The 20,941-nt window shown below is 39.7% G+C and overlaps 4 protein-coding genes across 8 annotated transcripts in view; 1 reads left to right on the forward strand and 3 right to left on the reverse strand.

Moving 5' to 3' along the window:
- rhbdf1a (rhomboid 5 homolog 1a (Drosophila)) overlaps nt 1-4,541 on the reverse strand; it is a 35,985-nt gene extending 31,444 nt beyond the window's left edge. For all 4 annotated transcript variants that reach the window (XM_076751969.1, XM_076751968.1, XM_076751972.1 and 1 more), the window contains exons 1-2: nt 4,440-4,541; nt 343-448 (exon numbers count right to left, since the gene is read on the reverse strand). The gene's annotated coding sequence lies outside the window, so the exon portion shown is untranslated. The remainder of the gene's footprint in view (nt 1-342; nt 449-4,439) is intronic.
- mpg (N-methylpurine DNA glycosylase) lies at nt 3,884-6,888 on the forward strand. The gene is made up of 4 exons (XM_076751975.1): nt 3,884-4,613; nt 5,031-5,235; nt 5,470-6,579; nt 6,751-6,888. Exons 1-3 carry the CDS (start codon nt 4,320-4,322, stop codon nt 5,919-5,921), a joined length of 951 nt encoding a protein of 316 aa, XP_076608090.1. The 5' UTR covers nt 3,884-4,319; the 3' UTR covers nt 5,922-6,579; nt 6,751-6,888.
- nprl3 (NPR3-like, GATOR1 complex subunit) lies at nt 6,578-17,364 on the reverse strand. Of its 2 annotated transcripts, XM_076751973.1 has the most exons (14): nt 16,928-17,357; nt 16,454-16,523; nt 14,693-14,731; nt 13,798-13,930; nt 12,968-13,042; nt 11,793-11,946; nt 11,524-11,605; nt 11,275-11,412; nt 10,023-10,179; nt 9,496-9,602; nt 9,035-9,164; nt 8,219-8,408; nt 7,933-8,125; nt 6,578-6,946 (listed from the first exon to the last, which is right to left on the reverse strand). In XM_076751973.1, exons 1-14 carry the CDS (start codon nt 17,121-17,123, stop codon nt 6,781-6,783), a joined length of 1,830 nt encoding a protein of 609 aa, XP_076608088.1. In that variant the 5' UTR covers nt 17,124-17,357; the 3' UTR covers nt 6,578-6,780. The 2 variants fall into 2 exon arrangements, with proteins under 2 accessions (XP_076608088.1, XP_076608089.1); XM_076751974.1 differs by lacking the exon at nt 14,693-14,731 and having other exon boundaries at nt 16,928-17,364.
- A 1,626-nt stretch (nt 17,365-18,990) lies between these two features.
- On the reverse strand, nt 18,991-19,855 carry LOC143334305 (hemoglobin subunit beta-A). The gene is made up of 3 exons (XM_076753045.1): nt 19,695-19,855; nt 19,333-19,555; nt 18,991-19,238 (listed from the first exon to the last, which is right to left on the reverse strand). The coding sequence occupies exons 1-3, from the start codon at nt 19,784-19,786 to the stop codon at nt 19,110-19,112; spliced, it is 444 nt and encodes a 147-aa protein (XP_076609160.1). The 5' UTR covers nt 19,787-19,855; the 3' UTR covers nt 18,991-19,109.
- Nucleotides 19,856-20,941: the final 1,086 nt, after the last annotated feature.

A 20,941-nucleotide genomic window follows, 5' to 3' on the forward strand; every position in this document is an offset into this window, starting at 1 on the left:
GAGGCTGGAGGTTTTAGTGGAGGCTCAATCAATGAACAAAACAGCTGAAAGGCTTTGTCTTTTAGTAATCCACTAAAACAAACTGTTATTGGCTCTCACTTATGCTTTGAAACTGTTATAAGTATAGCATTAAAAAAAAACTCTCTGAACCCTACTCTCAATTCAACTAATGCATCAATGATTTTCTATCGTGCAGAATAAACAGAGCAAAACCATAGACAAATACGAGGCAAACACAGGCATAATAGACACATGCTTTCTAATTCCTTATCCTGTGTTTATATACTAGTGGTTCTGTTAAAACCTGTGGGCATGAGATTCCAGATGTGGAAACAGACAAACCTGTGTCTCTATATGGACGTCTCTGTTGTGCAGGTGTGTGAACTGGGTCTCACATGAAGTAATCCTCCTGCTTCCTCCTCCCACCTGTGCAGCTCACACCACACGTCTGCAGCAAACAAGGAAAAGAGACTAATGAATCATTAATTGAAACCAATTAATGATTAATCCCATCAAGCACTGAGGATGCAGATGACTACCAGGCTCTTCCATCCATTGGCTTGGTAGGAAAGACAAAATTATAATGGGAAAAAATGTGGCTGTTCTGGCCTGTGAAAGGCCTCCGAGAGACCATTTGGACTTTCATATGACAACAAGACTCCAGCCACACCTTGTAATGGAATGAGGATTTCTAACACTAAACCTGCAACAAATGTTATGATGTCACATAAGCAACACAAATTTAAACACAGTATAAAACAAGAGTTTATCTCAGCATTTCAAAAGCTATGACACACTGCTTGTAATAGAATATCAGAGGTCCCTTTTAACTCATGACTGTCATATAAAAGCAATGCAACAAACAGTCATGATTGCGGCACAGTAGCTTTTGATGAAAAGGTACCTTTGTCCTACTTAATGTGTTTATCAGGCGTATGCGATAATTTATCTGTTTTATCTGTCTGTCATGCCACACTTGTGCAGGTAACTATGAGTTCAGTAACAATAAAGGGTTTGTCATGCTTATCTAAAATTTGTTACCACAAAAGGAATCACTAAGGAAAAGTAAACAAGTAAAGATTGAAGAAAATAAATAAATACATGCTACGCTAATTACCAAATACTTTACTTAGGTTAAGAACTTTGACTTTTGCACTAATGACAGTGGCATGACAGGACAAAATAGTGACTTTATTTTGGTCAATCCATTTCAGTCATGTGTCTGATGTAATGTTTTCATACAGTCAGATATAAACCAAAGATAGCAATACTATCTGATTCAATTATTTACAGACCCATGAAAAGTTAGAACAAATTGAAACATTTCAGTGTGTAGATTTTAATGTACACAAACAGAACAATCACAGCTTTAATCAAAAATAAACATTAGGAGTTACTTCCTTCCTGAACACTGCATGATGAGAGGATATTATACCCAGCAGATTCCTCATAGGATTCTCTGAGTCATGGTATAGTAAGATATTTTCAGTCCTCCTGCATTCTGCTCGTCCATCTGCACACACAGATGAGTCTCTGGCGTCCCTGCTCAGCGTCACTATCACCGCAGTGACTGCTGGAGTTGAAAGTGATCCAGAACACAACGCTACAGCCAAGCTGTGGCTGCTAAGATTATAAGCAGCAGCAACAATGAAATCTGCCCAGCCCAGACCTCACCATCGCTGCTGACAGGCAGTGGAAACACAGTCAAAGCAAACAAAGGCCTTCCCTGGTCCACCGGCCATGGCAAAGTCAACAACCCATACCACAACTGTTCTGCTGAACATGCTCAGCAGATTTCTGTCTGGATCATATCCTGGCTCAATAAGTCAGTCCAGGTATTTGTGTCCATAGTTACTGTGCAACTGCCTCCATTGGAATATAACTGCTCTGATCTGTGGCATGCTGCCTACTGCTTGTGGAAAAGCAATGACTCTACTGTTACTGTTTGGTTCTTATGTTTTTAATTTTACTCTTTACATGTTGACATTCTGACGAAACGAATGCAATAAGAGAGGCTGCAATGTCATCCGATAAGTAGCCATGCAAATATTTGAACTGAGATTTTGTCTATGGCACTTTTTTTTGTTGCTGCAGTGTATCAACTTACCCTCGATCAAGTAATGTGTGCCCTTCACCTATTTCTGAAATGCCACACACACACACACACACACACACACACACACACACACACACACTTGTACTTCTATTCTTGTGAGGACACTCATTGACATAATGCATTCCCCAGCCCTTTACTGTGACCTTAATTGTCACATATAAATGCCTAATCCTAAACTTTACCTTAACCATAACATAAACTTATTTCTAACCTAGTCCTTAAAACCAAGTCTTCACCTTCAAATAGCTCTCTGAAGTTGTGAGGACGGGCCAAAATCTTCGCTAGTAGCAAATACAAGCGTGCACACGCACACACAAGGGTGCCACTTCACAAGCATGTTGCACTTTCCGGCACCTCTCTAAAGATCAGACTGACGAAGGAGAGAGGCCTCCGCGGGGGGAGATATTTCTTTGTTACCCTCCAGTCAGGATGTACTCCTTGACTACACAACACACCCATACATATGGTTTTAAATAATATCCACTCAACTGTAACTTATGTCATCTGGCTGGTGCATGCTAAATGTAATAAAGTAAATGTAATAAAGCCAATTTGATTAAAATAAATTTTGAATGAAGAGTGGGGTGAACAACAGCTCTATGGTACTAATGCACATAATATGGCTTACTGTGTGCCTCTTTTGAGATCATAGTTGTTTTTTTTTATTATCTTATAATGAGTATTTGACAATGCATATTACATACAATGTAATTTAATACAGAGTAATTTAATGTAGTCACCATTGTAAAAGTCTTAGTACACATGAGGTACAAACTAAACTGTAACATGCATTTTGCTTGCTGTTATCTGAATCTGAAAAGAAGTGAACCTTCTTATAGATAACTCTGTGGTTCAACTTTGACTACTTCCTCCAGAAAAAAAAAAAAAATGTAGAAAAAGTGAGCAAGAAGCTGACAACAGGGTTGTATTAGAGATCATGCTGCAGCTGAAGAAAGCTCGTCATTACAACACTGCTAAAGTTGAGTCCAACAGACAGAAGAACAAGGCTGCTGAACATATGAACCAAGAGAAATCCCATGCTGTAGAGGAGGGCACTGTGGATCTACCCCATATGTAAAGCTGCAGACTCCCAGGAGACTCATCCTGCACAAACTGCAGAGACGGAAAAGGTCAGTCTTCATCTGAAAAGTTTCAAATGCAGGTCAGAATGACTGTGAAAGACAAAAAGGTAGTGCTAGTAGTGCGAAACGCATAAGAATAAATAACTGCAAAATGATGAAATTAAAGAAGCCCTGCAGAACCAGTGTGGGCCACAGCTACAAAAATTTCAGCTGGACGTCCAGAGGATGTTTTTAACATATTACTTGAATCTGATGGGTACAGTTAGTTTCGTAATTCGAATCTAAACATGTATGTCAACACAAAGCTAAATTTCTGCCAAAAAAGTTGATTTTTTTTTAACATCTCAAAAACTTACAATTTCAATAACACAATAAATCCATCTATTTCAAACACGTCTTTTGTAAATATCTATTTATTCACCTTCTATGCGTGTACCCATCAGTCAATGTATGCAGACAGGCTTTAGGACCAGCACAGTGTTCCCAGAACACAGCATGGCAAACTTGTACTTGACTGATAAAGTTGTAGTCTGTGACATGGCACTGTGTCGCACACTGTTTGTCTTCCAGAAAGCCACATGGACCTACAGTGCCTGGAGCCAAACTGGCGCCATCCACTTCCTGGGCACAGCCAGACATGAACGCACCAGCTCTATTTATAACCTCTTATTAGTGGACTGTTTTCAAATGAGGCTGAAAAGATAAGACAGCAGCAGGAAAAGGCCACTGTTTGGAGGGTTTTACCTATCAGCAAATTTGGCTGTTATGTGTAGCAGGAAGAAGACTTAGGACTGCAAAGCCGTGTTTAAGAGTTTTGTGGAAACCTGTCTCCTCACAGCATGGACAGACACTGCAAACTGGAAAATCTCAACATACAATCAATAATCAAACATAACGTTTGGACGTAACGTAATTTAACGTCCGTCAGAACGAAAATGTGCGCGGTCCCTTTAAGGGACACAGAACAATGTCATTTACTTCCTGTATGCTAACACTAGCGCTAGTCTGCTGTAACACTGGAGTGCATAATGAAGCAAATGGCATAAAAACTTATATAAAAGTGTTGCTAAGACTGCAAAAGAGACAGCGACGGTATAGTAAAGCTGTTTAGAAGTTAGTTTATGTTGTCTTTGAAGCTGTCCCGCGGTAACGTTATGGCAGGGAGAAAACGAAAGATGCTATCATTGACAGTAGCATCAGCACCTGTAAAAGCAGTAAACAAACATGAGGATGGGACTGACTTGAAATTGAAGGCTTCGCCTGCCAAGCTGGAGAAGATCAGTCAGTGTGAAGATGCTCGAAGTGTTGAGTCGGAGCGAAGTCATTATTTCATCAAGAATGAGCCGCTGCAAAGACAAAGAGAGGATTTCTTCAACCAGTCTTGCATCAGTTTGGCTAAAGCACTGCTCGGCAAGGTAATGCTGCCATCTCCCATGAATCTCACATCCATTTATGTTGTTCGGATGATTTCTGAAAGCTACATTGACATGTTATAGAACTGATGCAAAATCCAAAACCACAATAAAAAGGCTTCCAGACCACTCTGGAGCTGCAAAATAAAGATTATTCTCATGAATAATCAATTAATTGTTTTGGTCTATTATGTATCAGCAAATTGTGAAATACGCCCTTTGTTTGTCCATAACCAAAACCTTAATTTCACAGCTTTAAAATGGGAAAATATTCCCATTTTAAAAGCTTGAACTTGGGATTTTTTGCCATTCTGTCTTAATCAATGATCAAGTTTGTTGTCAATTATTCTTCTGTTGATTTTTTACTCAATTAATTGACTTACAATAAAACATAATCTGTCTTGGTCCTGGTCCCTGCAGGTGTTGGTCCGCAGGTGTGCAGATGGTACTGAGCTGCGAGGGAGAATAGTGGAAACTGAAGCCTACCCTGGGGGGGAGGACAAAGCCTCACATTCAGCAGGAGGCAAACGCACTGCGAGGAACACAGCCATGTTCATGAAGCCTGGCACCATCTATGTGTATCCAATCTATGGCATCTACCTCTGTATGAACGTGTCTAGTGAAGGTAAAAGCATTTCCCACAAAAGGCGTTCATTTTGGACACTGATGCATGCAAACAGGAGAAATAATATAAAGCCTTTTTAGGTTTTATGTGCCCTCCTCAAAGTGTTGATTATTAATAATACGCTAAATTAAATCAATACAGTGCTGTTTTCTGTTGTCAGTGGGTAAAGGGCAAAAGGAAGGAGACACAGTGGAGCCTTGCTGACTGATGCATATTGTGTGCTGTTTTCCACAGGGGAGGGTGCTGCCGTGCTGCTGCGCTCCCTTGAGCCCCTGCAGGGTCAGCCCATCATGAGGCAGCTTAGGGCAGCCAGACGCAAAGAGGGAGCCCGTCAACTGAAGGACAAAGAGCTCTGCAACGGGCCCTCAAAGCTATGCCAGGCTCTGGATATACCCCGCTGTTTTGACCGGCGAGACCTGGCCTCGGACCCTGAGGTGTGGCTGGAGAGGGACCCCAACACAAGTCCAGCAGAACCCCACAATATAGTGTCAGCCCCACGCATCGGAATTGAGTCCCACGGGGAATGGGCCAAGAAGCCGTGGCGGTTTTATCTTCGTGGGCACTCCTGTGTTAGCGTAGTGAATAAAGAGGCAGAAAGACAGTCTCCCTGTGGAAATGAAATAAGTGATTTAGCTCCCTCAGAAGCGCAGTCTGACACAGGACAGCACAATGTCAAAAGGACTTAACATGAATATTCCTGACACTACTCTGTGTCTTCACACTTCTCAGTTTGCTTTGCTGGGATCCACTACCTCTTTCACACATGAAATCAATACTTTTTAAAATAATTCCATTATTTTTTTTCATAATTTTGTGGTTCTTACAATGTTGTAGAATAACCTCCTTGACTGGTTGAATCTGCATAAATTGTACAAAATGTTTATAATTTTGTTAGCTGCTACTTTTGCATTTACATATTAATGCAAAGTGTGCTGGGAAAGTAAGAGTTAATAAAAAAATACATATTTTGGAATTACACATTAATTCACAAAATCAGTCTTTTTTTGTTTAGGTCTTCCATCTGTTTTTTATTTGATAAACATTAATAGTTGAGAAATTCTCTTCTCAGTGACTCAGTGATTTCACAGATGTTTGGAACGGTCTGCTTTCCTCAAAGCAAAAACAGCCTGTCTGATGTTTAGAGTCTTCTCTTTCTTGCCCTCTTTCTCTCCCCACCTCTGGGATTCCTGAGGAGAGGTAGCTGGAGGTCTGGAATGATCATTACTAAGAGTGCCCCTCTGCGGTCTGCACAGATGATCTAACACATCTGGGACGGGAAGATGAAGTTATAAGCCCACACTCCACCAGTCTTTCCAAGAGGAGTAAACACTTGAGGCGTTACTGGTATGTACAAAATAATTTAATATTGTAAACAAGCATTGGCTCATAAAGGAAAAAAACACCTACATTTTGTAAATCTGCACACATTAATGCAGTCGTGCTCATTTTCAAATAACGTTCTTGGCCAACAGCACAGTGGGCTATTACCTGCTCTCAAAGTAATATCTTTTCCAGTTGGTGAGAGCTGATACCGTCTCTGTGCCACTACTCCATGGGTGACTGAAAGATCGAAATAATGGGATCCTCATGGTTGGTCACCACAAGGACACTGCGGAACTTGTCAAACAGCGTCTTGAGCTGCGAGCGTCTCATATTCTCATTGTACATAATCTCTTCCAGGTGGTGATGTCCCCGGAAATAGTGAAGCAGCCTGGAAGCAGTCAACAGAACAGGCAGAAAAACGGGTTGTGAGCTAGAGTTTCACTGAGTCATTAGCTGTGTAAATCAACCATGGGACAAGACTTTTGCAGCTCTGATGACATTTTTCATTACTGTTTAGTAGATGGCACACAACACTGATTACAACAGGGAGTGGTAATCTCTCTAGACATATTTTACTTTCAGTAAGTGCATGACTAACAGCTGGCCAATTGTTTCAACTCTCCCGACGATATCTTCCAATTAAATTTCCCAGTATTCTGTGAATGCAATTAAAATAACTTTAAACCAATGCAAAAATATCTTATTTCCTAAGAGACTTGATTTACAACATCATGAGTCACTAAAACGTATCGCAGGCACCTTTAGACTGTAACACAACAGCAATCGTGTAAGTTTATTGCAAGTCTCACTGGGAGATGGGTCTAATAAAATCTGGGTTGCAATCTGTGTCAGAGTGAACGATATCAGTTTAATGCATGACAGATTGTGTGACGGATGTGCGGTGAATTATAACCCTATAACGTTAAAAGAAAGCAGAGGGTCACATTACTTGAATATGCAGCAAAACAATAAACAGTCCCACATTTCATTTTTTTAATGTGTGCACATGCATGTTTTTGTCTCTAAGCTTTTTTCAAAAATAAGCCGTCTGAAATGATATGCCAGCCAGTATATTCTGCATCATCTCAAGCTGTATTCTGATTGGTTGGTTTGTTGTCGTGGATCACAGCGGCAGTCACATTATGAGAATTTGGTCCTAAATTTCTGACACAAGCTCCAAATCAGGCGTCCGTGGACATGTCTCACAGTACGATCTGGGAGCACCATTTTGGACTGACAACTGAATGCAGTGTGACACTGTAAAGGGGGCTTTAATCATACTGTCTAAAAGCAAAGAGTAATGAAGAACTGAGACACATTTAATGCACTGACAAAGAAAATCACTTGGCTTCTGTAAAACGCAGGCTCACTTACCTAGCAAACATGCGCAGATCCTCTGGATTTTGTGCAGCAGGGATGTTTAGAATAACCTGCCTCTCATGCTCTGACAGGCTGGCCAGTAGCGTCTCTGTCATCCTCTTGTTGAGTGGAGAGTCCCCACCAGGCAGTAGTTCTGCACTGGAGTTGTCCATACTTGGACTGGTCAGGGTCATGTCATCACTGCTGGCTATACAGAGGAGGCAGACATGATCATAGATTATCTATGACCCTGTTGTACCTCTAGAAGTTGGGCAAAGTACAGAGCTCAGTGAGGACATACTTGGGGAACCGAAGCTGAGAGCGCTAGGGGTGCTGAGACTGCGGCCTCCTACTCGGGCAGCCAGTGGAGGGTCTTCATCCCTCAATCCGGGCTCATCCTCGCTGGGCGGCACCAACAGGCAGACGTACGTGTGCAACTGGATCAGCAGGCGGCGCTGGAGCATCCACACCACCATCTGGATCAGCTGGGCCTGGTCAGGAGCAGAGGAGCACACAGCTGAGCACAAGAGAAACATTTAACAAGTGAAGCCAAACACGTCCGTAACTCTAACCAGGTCAAATATGTTTTAAATCAGCCGTGGGTAGCGCATGAGCTCAAAATAGAGCCAAAAGAAAGAGCCATGTCTCTGATCTTGTTCTCATGAAAAATGGAGGCTGCTGACGGTGGAGCTGATGTCCCTTTGCCATTTATAATTCATCAGCAATGCTCAAGCAGCTCTGCCAAAACAAGACGGGGGTCGGAGGAGGAGAACACCAGATGGTTCTACTCTTACAATACACTAACTAAATGGACAGTAACAGCCCTGTATGTAATGTACTAGGGATTTATCAGGAAACTATCATTTCACTTTTGTTTGCTTTTACTTTGTGCACAAATGTCTGCCAGTAATACCACAGTGGAGTATTCATGACAACATTCTTTTCATGACATTACAGTAAAAAGTAGAAAAACTCATTTGTTATATTTTATAAGTTTGGGGTTTTATGTTCTTTCTGGGGAAAAAAAGACACATACAGTATGCGTTGTGTGTGTATGTGTATGTGGTGGAGGGGTATGGTTATTTGCTGTGTATTTGTACTTGTACAATAGTCCTACCTCCGGTGCAGGAGCATCCATGGGGTTCATGAACTCGGCCAGTGACACAGGCAGTGATAACTTGGCTAAAATGGAGGGCAGATCATGACCAGTAAACTGCTGGGCAAACTGCTCAGCCAATGGTGAGTATCTATCCAAAGGGAGATGGGACACATTATTCAACAACAGAGATGAACAGAGATTTCCATTAACACAGCTGTTTTTAATTCATTTTTCTCAATGTTGTAAAGGAAAGGTTATAACAAATGCCACCAATGGCCGAATCCAATTCTTTCATTACACATTTTGGGTGATTCATCGAATACAGGGTTCGGAAATTGGACTTTGATAACAATAAAGATGGATTTTTCAGGTCTACATATTAGGCAATGGCATGGGCGGCTGCTCATCAATATTATGGTTCATAAACTGTACAGTAATCAGAACAGCCAAATGGCTCACATCACATCATGAACACTCACAGGCAGATGTTGGCATGAGGAGACAGCATGTAGACATTGTTCTCACATAGTGGGTAGATGATGATCGCTTTGCCCCAGTAAACCAAGTGAGCAGCAATTTGAAAGATCTAAAGAGGAAAAAATATTACCAAATAGCATAAATGGTCTAAACAACAAAGCGCAAAGCAACTGTAAATGGAAGATATAACATTTTTTTGCACTACACAGATATGTGCACTCTCAAATTTGCTTTGAATGTACATTATATTGTCCACTAGATGGCAGTAAGACACCATCAATATAGGAACCACTCTGGGTGAACAACTCATTTTTTTGTGTATTGAAATAAAAAAGGTTTCTAAAGACAACACAACCACCAAACTCAATTTGTGACTGCTGAAAGAACTTAATCATTGTATGCACTAATAAATCAATTTCTTTACTAATAACAGGGCGCTTCAGATTTTAAAGTTTAAGGTATGCCTTTTGAGTTCTGAGAATGACACCTGGTGTTGTTAAGCGATGCAGGTAGTGTGCCTGTTCTGCACCTGAAGTAAGGCAAGGTCAGCATCCTGTGCGAGCTGCTGCAGGTTTTTCACAGCTGAGCAGGTTTTGATGAGGCGCACCATGGCAGGCGAGCAGTCCAGAGGAAGCTGGCTCAGCAGTGACTTCTCACTTTCCAGCAGCAGCAGGGCATGATAGGGTCTGGAGGATCAAACAACACACGATGCAGCCTCTGAACCAACAGAACTAATCTTCAGTGGTCAAGACTGTCTCCTCCATAGAAGCCAGAAGGAATCAGCTTTAGCTCCACTCTGTACAACAGAACACTCTGTACATGCATCCACGTACAACTATGTGTATCTATAATAACACTCAGATTAATTTAAAGAAACATCATATTCCTACACAGCAGTGAAGAGTTCATGTGCTTGCAATTGTTGCACCTTGTTTGGCTTCAAAACTCAGAAATAAAAGGACAGGTAGAAGTTGATGACAACTCTGATGTAAGTATGCCAACATGACAATAGGTGGCAGTATGGCACACAGAAAACTCTTCATGATTTCTTTTGACTTTTCAAATAGTGAGTCAATACTGAAGCTGGCAAAATACACAATTAAAGACACAATACTGTGTGTTCGGGTCATGAGTTTCTTACCATATTTGTTCTTTTTCTTCACTTTCCAGGATATTCTACCTCTCATATTCTGAGCAAAGAATTTTTTTTGCAGTTTTTCATGACTCGCAGCCAAGTCAGACTAACAAACGAACACTATGCTGCTTTAAGGCTTGAAATTTAATTAGGAGTATAAATGAACAACATAAAGTATAAATGAACATATAAAAATTGAGGGTAAATAGGAGTCAGTCAAATTTTTCTTCGATCCCCAAGATGTGTTGTATTTGTGGCAGACAATAAGGATATGAACAACTAATAGTGTTACAAATTTCTTGCACTTTAAATTAAACTGTGACAATTTCTATATAATATCTGAATATGATTTTAAATATTGTACTAAAAAAACACTATCTGTAGTGACACTTGTGATAACACTCCCTACATGCGAGAAGGGGCCCGAGTAACCGCCACAGTTGACAACAGCTGACTGGAGCGTTGCCAAAAGTGTCATGTCAAAAGTTTGAACCCACAAAACAGTGCAGAAGCCAGCGTCTGCCTTGAGCAATTTACTGTTAACAAGTCACTCCTCTGGTGTGCTATCCAAATAAAATGTTATATTTTGGTACAAGACAAACAAAGTAAATAAAATTATAAAAAGATACATAAAGGTAAAACACACCTTATAGCCTTAAGGCTGCGCTCTAATGCCTCTGGGGGGATATAGGTGCCACCAATCCTGTGTATCTTGTGTGGTAAACAGAAGCTCACCTCGAGCCAGTTGTTAATATGTAGTCGCACCACACCAGTTGTACAAAGGCTGCAAAAACATAAATGTTCAGCGGTATGGACAATATACATTCTGCATGGGAGGAAAGATAAGGAAATAACACAACAGAAATAACACTATGTTATATGTTTAATCACACACCTGTCATAAGCCTCCTTCAGGTCTCTGGCCAGCTTACATTTTGGAAGAATTTGTCTAAATGGGGACTGAGGGCTTCCATCCGCTTAAAAAAACAGAAAGCAGAGTCAAAATACATTTTCAAATCTAAACTATTATACATCATCACACAGTTAGTGGGAAGCTACATTGTTCTACAATAAATGTCATTATGTTCAATGGATTCTATGAAATTCTATAGACTGAGACTGAGCTGTCTGTCAACTGTGAGGTGTGACAAGTTTGTATCTCACTCTCAGTCATCGTAGTAATCTCATCCTGAACGGCCAGCATCAGTTTGGCCTCCCTGGTCAGGTACTGGCAGCGCCGCTCCTCGTGCTGCAGGGCTATGGCGATGCGGCGTGACAAGTTGTGCATGCAGCTGATGACAGACGGGTCAGCATTCGCCTGTAAAGGCCAAAGATGGGAGGAGGCCGCTTTTTAAAGAGTGTCATTTTGTCCAAAACAAGTCAGTAATACTTAAACAACTTAGTGATTACCCATTACACTGCATTTACAACACCAGTGCTTCAGTTTATAGCTCAGTTAATATTCATGTCAAACAGTTCCAGCCTGTAATGAGTCCTGTCACTGTGAAGGATATTGTCCAGCTTTTATTAAGACTGTGTCAGAAAGCTTTTGCCTGATCTCTGAAGTACTTCTGAAGATTGGTGGTGGTGTTGCATTATACTGTGAGGAGTTTGTAATAATTTGCTCTCCTCGGGTATGTGCAGTAAAAGAGGGCAGACAAAATATATTAAATGAGCCGTCACTGACCAACATCATCTTTTAGGATTGTTAAATTTGATCAGCTGCCATAATTCTCTTGCAAAGTAGATTTAAAAACAAAGAAAAAACCTGATCTGTTTGAATGAATATGCAGAATAATATGAAATAATTTACTGGTGTAGAAATCTGAATATTGAATCCGTTAAAAACTGAATGGTTAAATCTTGAGGAATGAATTGTAAAATACAAAAAATGGCCCCCACTGTGAATGCACAGCAAATTTCCAAGGTTGCAGGGCAGATATTATTGACAAAACATGACTGAGCACTTTTTGCCCCATCTCAGCTATACTGGGACTTACTGGGTACAGTGACTCAGCAAAGGCAGGGACAGGCTGCACCTTGTTAGGCAGCATGATTAAGCATAACAAATTGCCCCTCCTCCCTCTGCGTTCCCATGCTCTCACAGATAGAGTATACTGGAATATTATCTGTCAAACACACCCCATTCACAGAACACCCAGATTAACAGACCACAACGCATCCCACCCACAGCCAGCTGACTCAATTATGCCATCATTTAAAATAAAGATATCAGGTTAATTTGGAATATTCACATGTTCATTTATACACAATGTTTTTCAAATGACTGAGCAAAAAGCAGTTACAATTCAAAACATATCTAAGAAGTCTTTTCATACCCTTAGTGCAAACACCACATTAAACAGGATCATCGTAGGCATTTCTCTTTTAGGAGAAGGGTCAGTCTTAGAAACCTGCACAGAAAGAAGAACATTTTTTTCAGAACTTTTTATACTTTTACTGAGATACAAAATATATATATATAATGGAGATCTATGGTGTGAAGATCCACAGTATATATAACTTTATTTAAAAAGCAGTACAGTTCACAAATATAGCATAAAAAAAACAATTGAAAGCTGCACTTGTACAATGTTCAATTCAACCGACTGCAATTGCCCTGCAATAAATCAAGCTGTCAGACCTGAAATGTTCACCGTTTGTTGAGACTGTGAGTTCTGTGATCATTTTGAAGTTACCTACAGTAGGTTTTCTTGCATTGCATTACAGTATAATTGAAGTTGTTCCCGTTATTGTCTCAGGAGCACCTTATATATTTCATTAGAATTATTTTAGTAGAAAATGTTATTAAATCGTATAGCGTTTTACATGTTCTGGTATTGTCTCCATCCCCTGTGAAATACCTTCATTTTGGCAACACGAACATCACACAAAAAACTGTCAGTAGGGGGCAATGCTGAGGTTAAGACAAATTTACCAAAGTTCAAAGCTTTTAGAGGTTTGTGATGAAAAGAGAAATGGCTTTACAGTCTCATGCGGTTTATAATAACACCTTCTGCAAAATACACATCATGAACGGGCATGCCGACTAATTAACACACAGCGATTCTTCAGACAATCACTCATTTTGCTGTCTTTTAATACTTTGCACTTAGCTCAAACGGAGAATGACTTCACATGCTTTAGCAGGAGCCATTTGGTCCCTTACCTGAATGATGGGAGGATGCTGAAGGAGGGTAGGGTGACCCACAAATCGAACATTGTCTATCTTCAGCTCAAACTTCTTTCCGCACATGTCAGATTTGGTGGCCAGGATGGTGGCAAGGATGATGTCAGAGAACCTTTAAGAAGGAAGAACAGACTCAGTAAGAAAAGTCTGCAGGGTGGGATGAGAGGTTATAGAGCAGAAACAGCTGAGACGTAAGAAAGTTTAAATTAGCTGTCTGTTTACATTTGTCACATCCCTGTCTCTAAGAGGGGTTGTGTTAATCAGATGCATCTGCCTGTAGTGTAATTCAACGATGAGAATAAAAATAAAAAAGCTTGTGTGGCTACTGGAGAGGAGAAAAGAGGAAGAGGCCTCCTTGCAGAAACAGTGAAGTCACTGTATGAATGAAGAATGTGAAAGATTCATGCTGGTTTGACTTAAGTAACTCATGCTGCAATCAGAGGGATAAAAATCAAGGCGTTAACTTCCAGAAAAAAATTAAACACACTATAGACTTACCCGACCAAAAGAATTTGAAAAGAACGTGTAGTAGTTGCTTTATTATAGTTTGCATTTGATTGCATTTTGTTTTGCAATGCTGAGTCTACATGCTAGTAGAAATACAATCAATGTGAATTAAAACTTCAATAACAGTTTGAAATTGTTGGATTTTCTTTTCAAAAAGGCATACAGTACACAGGAGAGCGACACTGAAATCCGCGATTAACCAAAACACTGATTCACTGGATATACTACTGATAATTTACAAGGATCTTACTGAGATTAAAGTTGGGGATCCATATAGGACACAAAACAGGAAAGAAGGGGATTAAAAAAAAAAAAGACAGGGGTGATCTAAGCAAAGGAAAGGTGGTTTAGAATGATTTGGTCTTACCCTGCTACCAACTGTTCGTCAGTTAGTGGAGATTGTTCTCTGAAATGGGAATGGGGCCATAAAAAAGAAGAAAAAAGCAAACAAAAAGGAAAATGCAACACAAGTTGGGCTGAATGCACAAAATGGACATCAAAACAACCCGAACAAACGTGATACTGTGATGTGAAACTGCTGGTCTGCATATTGATTAAAACAAATTACCAGTAGTCTGACTTGTAGCGAAAAATGTCTGTTTTACAGCAGTTTGTATAGATACGTGAGCTCAAATACCAACATAGAGCTGTCATGTCACTGATTTTTAACACGACTAACTGAAGTACAAAACTGCAGAAGGCTGTTTGAAGTGGAGTCACTATGGAAAAACTGAGCAAAAGAAAAAAAAATTCAGTGATCTTCTGCCAGTTTTATCTGATTGTGCCTGGTGAGCTGCACTGATGAAGGAAAGAGTACTTATGGCTGTTTTTACAGCCCTGTGACCAAATTACAACCAACCAACAACTGACCAGCATTACCACCCATAAAGCCACAGCATGATGAAAACTAAATGCTGTTGGAAATCAACAAACAAGAAGACTGAAAGGTTCTGTCTGACATCAACATATCTGAGTGTACAAAGAGGGAGGAGTTCAAGTGGTTATGTTTCATACAACTTCTGCCTCAGTCAGGACTGACTGCTCAATCGCTCATCACGAAAAGCTCAGAGGAGTGTTCCACTTTATCTGAATTTGTGTTTTTGTCTTTGTTTTTTTACTTAAACTGTAGGAAATATTCAATCAGCATTAGCATCTCTAACATCTCAACATTTATTTGCTCATGTTTGTTTTGGCAAATTTTGTGAAATTTGTACTCTGCTTGTTCATTTCACACTGTTTGATTGTGGCTATCATATAGAGTAGTTTGTTCAATAAACTTTCCAAGTTAAAGCGTTTGTGGCTTTTCTTTTTTTTAATTTTTTTACATGCTGCACGTAAACACTAATTTCAGCAATTACATTAGCACAGTTCAATCTTACTTTACAACATACATTCACAGCAAAAACACAATTTCACACATGGTGTTGTGATTGTGGACTGGTCTGAACATTACTGAACTATTACCATATCTGCTGCTTCCGTGTACAGCAGCTTCCCTCTTTCTTCTTCAAACAAGTCATCAGCACTGCTGCTATCATATTTTTGCATCTATGACTAATTCCTGTTTGGCATCTTCTCAGTTTCTATGATTGAGAGCTTGTTGTCCCAGCAGTCATGTTGTGCTTTGAAAAAAGTCTGGTGTGGTTTAACAATGCTTTGTATGAACTTGTTTTTTAAAGCAGGGAGAAACAATCAGCGCTCTGTTTTCACATTATCAGAGGTAAAACCAAAAAAAACCCCAAAACAATAATAAAGTCATCTTTAGTGGAGGTTTGTAGGCTTGTTTTTATTAGCAGTTCAGATAAGCAAACAGCAGCTGGGACAATGAGAATCTAGAACATTTAGAAACATGGTGGGCACTTTGATTTCTTTTTTAAGGTCATGTTGAGGACTTAAACACAGCTCAGCCACGTGGGTCAAAATGAACATTTAACACTCCTCAATTCCTGTTGAAAACACAATGAGATTTTTGGAAAAATAAATAAATAAATAAAGACCCAACAATACAGATGAAAAACCTAAGGGGAGTACGTGGCTCATGCAGTTCTTAGAAATGACTGTGTGTCCACCTACAATCAATAATAATTTTATAAACCATGTCATACTGACGGAAGTTAAAAAAAATTACCTTGAATCACCATCCTGATCTTCAAGGCCATCCCCCGTTGTGTTCAGTGCATACGGACTTCGTTGTTTTGCTTGTGAAGAGAAGAACACCAACTTATATTAAACAGCACACGAAGAAGTGCATCATATTTAATGTAACTAAATCAGTACAGAATATTCATCTTCGTATATTGTACAACGACAAATGCAAAAGCAGGAACTGTTTATCATAGAAAGAGAAAGAATGGACACTGTTCCTCTTCCTCAATGGAAACTGCTGCTCAAGTCTTAACTATAGAGGTTAAATGCAGTATTTACGGGGCTGCTGTATTGGACTGCATTACACTGGGAGACGTTACCTAATCAATACTACGTATTTCAGTAATTGTGAGAAAGTGAGACTCTGAATGCACTGGTACCCCCGAATAAAGAAGCTAACGTTGACCCTGGGTGAACTGTGATTGTTTGGCACATGCTAACTTGCTGCTAGGCGTACCTGTAAGAGATGACGGACATTCAGCCGCTCTTTGGAAAGGGTATCGAAAAAGCAGCTTGTTTCCTCGGCTGCCAGAGCTGACCACTATGACGCTAATAGGACTCGTTTTGTCGCCAGTTTTGTACACACTATTTTGTGACTGACTGTACATGGATTTTCGGTCATCTGGTAACCCCGCTAATGGGTTGAACATCATGTTAGCATTCTAGCTAACTCCGCTAGCTGCGACACGAAAAAGTCGGTCGTGAGCTGAAGCAACAAACACACAGTGGACGTTAGCTTGTTGCAGGCGAAGCTCGTATTAATGTTAAGTTATCCCATACACAAAAAACGACCAACTACAGTCTAACTGCTTTTAACTGGGAGGTGTTGCCGTGAAGTCCTCCCTGCCGCACACCCATGTCCTACCGCTATTGTTTTGTGTCGCACTGAAAAATGTTCGGGTGGAACAGAGAAGACGGCTATGAGATCCCCCCCCCAGCTTCAACATTAGTCTGCTATCTATCTATCTATCTATCTATCTATCTATCTATCTATCTATCTATCTATCTATCTATCTATCTATCTATCTACCTGTCTGTCTACCTGTCTGTCTGTCTGTCTATCTAGTCATAGTTATGTTTTTAAATACCTAACCTAGCTGAACAAATAAATGTAAAGATGATAAAAAATAAGGAATGGTCAGGACAGTAATGTCAAAAGAAAAAGTCATGTGTCTGTATTTTTCACCAATGACCAACAGCATGCATCAACTAAAGCTCTATATACAAGACAAGTGTTCCGCAAATTGCAAATAATACGCTCATGGAGTGGTAGATATGCACAACATATACATGTATACATGTTTATATACATCGTGAGGATTTATATTGATAATGACCACACGATGTAGTGTTGTGCATGCCCACATGTTAAAAACTGTGTTTTTTAAACTGTAAAAAAATATAATCTCTTAAAATGTAATCTGTACTGGAAGTAAATCGATGTTTTTGTGGCAGCGGGTGACTGACTGAACTGTACACTGGAGTGAACGCCTGTGTGGTTTTGACTCTATAGCGCCTACTAGAGGGTGGGATTGGAACAGGTTGTGTTCAGGATGCGGTGGGTTGGCAGAGATGATACCTGCTGGTCTTCTGACTCTGTGGATGCATAAGTCCTGAATGGAGGGCAGGTTTGCACCAAGGACAGGTTCTTGTCCCGTTTAGTTTCCGACCCAATGATGATTTAGGCATGTAGGTTTTTCATACACTGAAGTCGACAAATAAATTACTTATCAGGACTATGCACATTACTTCATAATGCGGAGGTCCCAAGAGTCACTAATTTTATTCTCAAAATTGACCATATGGGAACTCTTTGTTACACCACAGTGATGACCAGTTTCTATAAAATATCCATGCATTGCTTTATGTTTGTTTGTTTGTTGTTTGCTTTGCTTTAAATTCATTTGGTGCACACACTATTAAATGAATCAAAGATCTTACATTTCTACAAAAATATGACAAGCCTATGCAGCGATGTTTTAGTAAACTGGTCAGTAACTAGTAACTGTTGGGTAAAGGGCTATCATAAGCTGGCAGCACATGTTTTTGTTGCCCCCATGATACAGTATTTTGATGCACTGCAGTGTTATCATTAATTTCAGATGACCGCACCCATTTATATCAAAGTGCACATTTTAAAGAAGCCAGAATAACCAGCTAAAGTCATGGCAATTTTATAATAATTTAATTTACCACTGAATTATAAGGTGTCTCTTGTCCACTGGTGAAACACCTTAACTTCATCTACCCCTCAGATACGATGGAGAGTCTAAAATCACATTTCTTTCCAATATAATCCATTCTCTCCAGCATACATACACTGTATATATTAACCTTGTATCAGAGCCCCACACCTGTTATGGTGAGCTCATGGGTTTTGTGAAGAGTAACAGAACTGATTATGATGTGTGAACACCTAATGTAAATGAATAGTGAGCTGAAGCTAAGAGTATCTATGTAGAAGAACATTAATAATGATAGCTCTAATTAAATAAATGAATACACAAGATCACACAGAGATCAGATTTGAGTTTTATTTGGTGCATTTGGCAAAATCTTCAAGTCAGTGCCTGAGACATTTTGGAAACACATGTAGAAGTGTTGCACATTATTGGAGTGTGAACTGAAACTCCAGAGCCTCAGTGGTACTGTTTGCCCAGAGCAGAGACGACCACAGCCAGGAACTTCTGCCAGGCCTCTTGGACATCAGGAGTGAACTGACGTCCAAACTTGGCAGCCATACACACACTGATGCACTCAGCAAGGAGCTAAAAAAGAGAAGATGACAAAGATCACATGAAGGGCTGATCAGTGAATAAACTGTGGAGCCATTTGTGAATTTGGGTGTAGGTGGTAACATACCCTGAAGTTGTCAGGGTCCACGTGGAGTTTCTCAGAGTGCATGACGCTCAGTTTGGAGTAAGCATTCTTGATGTCGTCCATGTTCTTCACAGCTCTCTCCAGGCCGCCCATCACTGTCTTACCGTGCTCGGCCACCTTTGGGTTTCCGAGGATGGCGGCATTAGTAGAAAGGTTGCCAAACGTTGAGAAGTGTCTCTGAGTCCACGGATACACAATCAGAAGCCTGCGATAACACGACCCACCGTCAATAAAAAAGTCATACTTGAACACCTAACAACAACGATCAATGAAGACAACGTGAAAACAGCCAGTGTTAAATTCATTTTTCATCAGTTCATATGTAAAAAGTATAGGCAGGTTACCTGGTCAGAGCCTGGGGTCCAATTTCACCCACATCGATCTTTCCCCACAGAGATGTGATGGCGGCACGCTCAGCATCTGTCCACTTCACCATGTTGACACGTTAAGGTTCTCTCAAGCTTTTTTCAGAAAAGTCTTAGATCACAAACCTTTTGCAAACGCAGTCTTTTGGAGGCTTTTATTAATTACTCAGTGCCACACCTCTCAGCCCTGGAAGGTTCTGATTGGACTAGAGGCGTCGAAATATTGGCTCATTACCTATAATAAGTTTGATAGGATCTTTGCCAATGTTGGGAAAAACTGATAAGAACAAATGCCAAAATATCGCCGAGACATAAAATGATAAATTATTAAGCAACTTAATGTCATTTCATGAAAATGTATAAATACAAGAAATGTCTTTGATATTACATTTTCTAACTAAATTTCATGTTTTTGAATTTGTCCCCAAATGTTCATCAATTCTCAGCATCAGAATTAAAAGTTGCTAAATCTTTCTATAACATCGTTGCGCTATTAATAACATTTAAACATAATGAAATTTGTAAAATGTCTTTTGACCTGTCTTTTACTAACCTTTAGTCTTCATTCCATTGAAATATTCTATCTTTCACTGCCTTTATGGACTATAAAAGGCTAGTAAACTAAACATAAAAAACGGTGTAAAATCTAAATCTCCATAACAAGCTTTTTAGGTTCACGCCTCTGTTGTTTCACATTATTTACATTTTGTTGCAAAATTCCTTTTGTTGCCACTCTTCTCAGGAGTAAATTCTTGTTTTTTATGTATTTGCTTGAAAACCTAAATATCAAAGTGTTGATCACCACAGCTATTTTGTAATTTGCATAAATGTTTACTAGTGCCTTTGTTATTTCAGAATTTAGTGTTTGCATTATTTTTCATCAGATATTTACCTATTTAAGATCTCTTTGTGCACATCGAAACCTTTGGAAATCATCTGGGAGAGCAAAGTGCAACCTGGGAAATTACAAAGTCTTGTCTTTTGTCTTAGTGAATATGTATATTTTAGCATGTTGAGACTAATTCAAAATCCGGATAGGCCTATTTTATAAAATAATAATAATTATCATTAATTATTAATAATGACTCATAAAATTCGAGGACAGGGAGTGGTTACTTTTATCTCAAAAACAGGCTTGGAAACTTTTGGCAATTTCATTCATGGAGGTGTGGTTTGGATTTGATACTCGGGTGTGGTGCAGTATGGTTTGATATAAAAAAGGTCGT

This window comes from Chaetodon auriga, chromosome 16 (assembly GCF_051107435.1).
Source record: "Chaetodon auriga isolate fChaAug3 chromosome 16, fChaAug3.hap1, whole genome shotgun sequence".
In the NCBI taxonomy this organism is placed as follows: Eukaryota; Metazoa; Chordata; class Actinopteri; order Chaetodontiformes; family Chaetodontidae; genus Chaetodon; species Chaetodon auriga.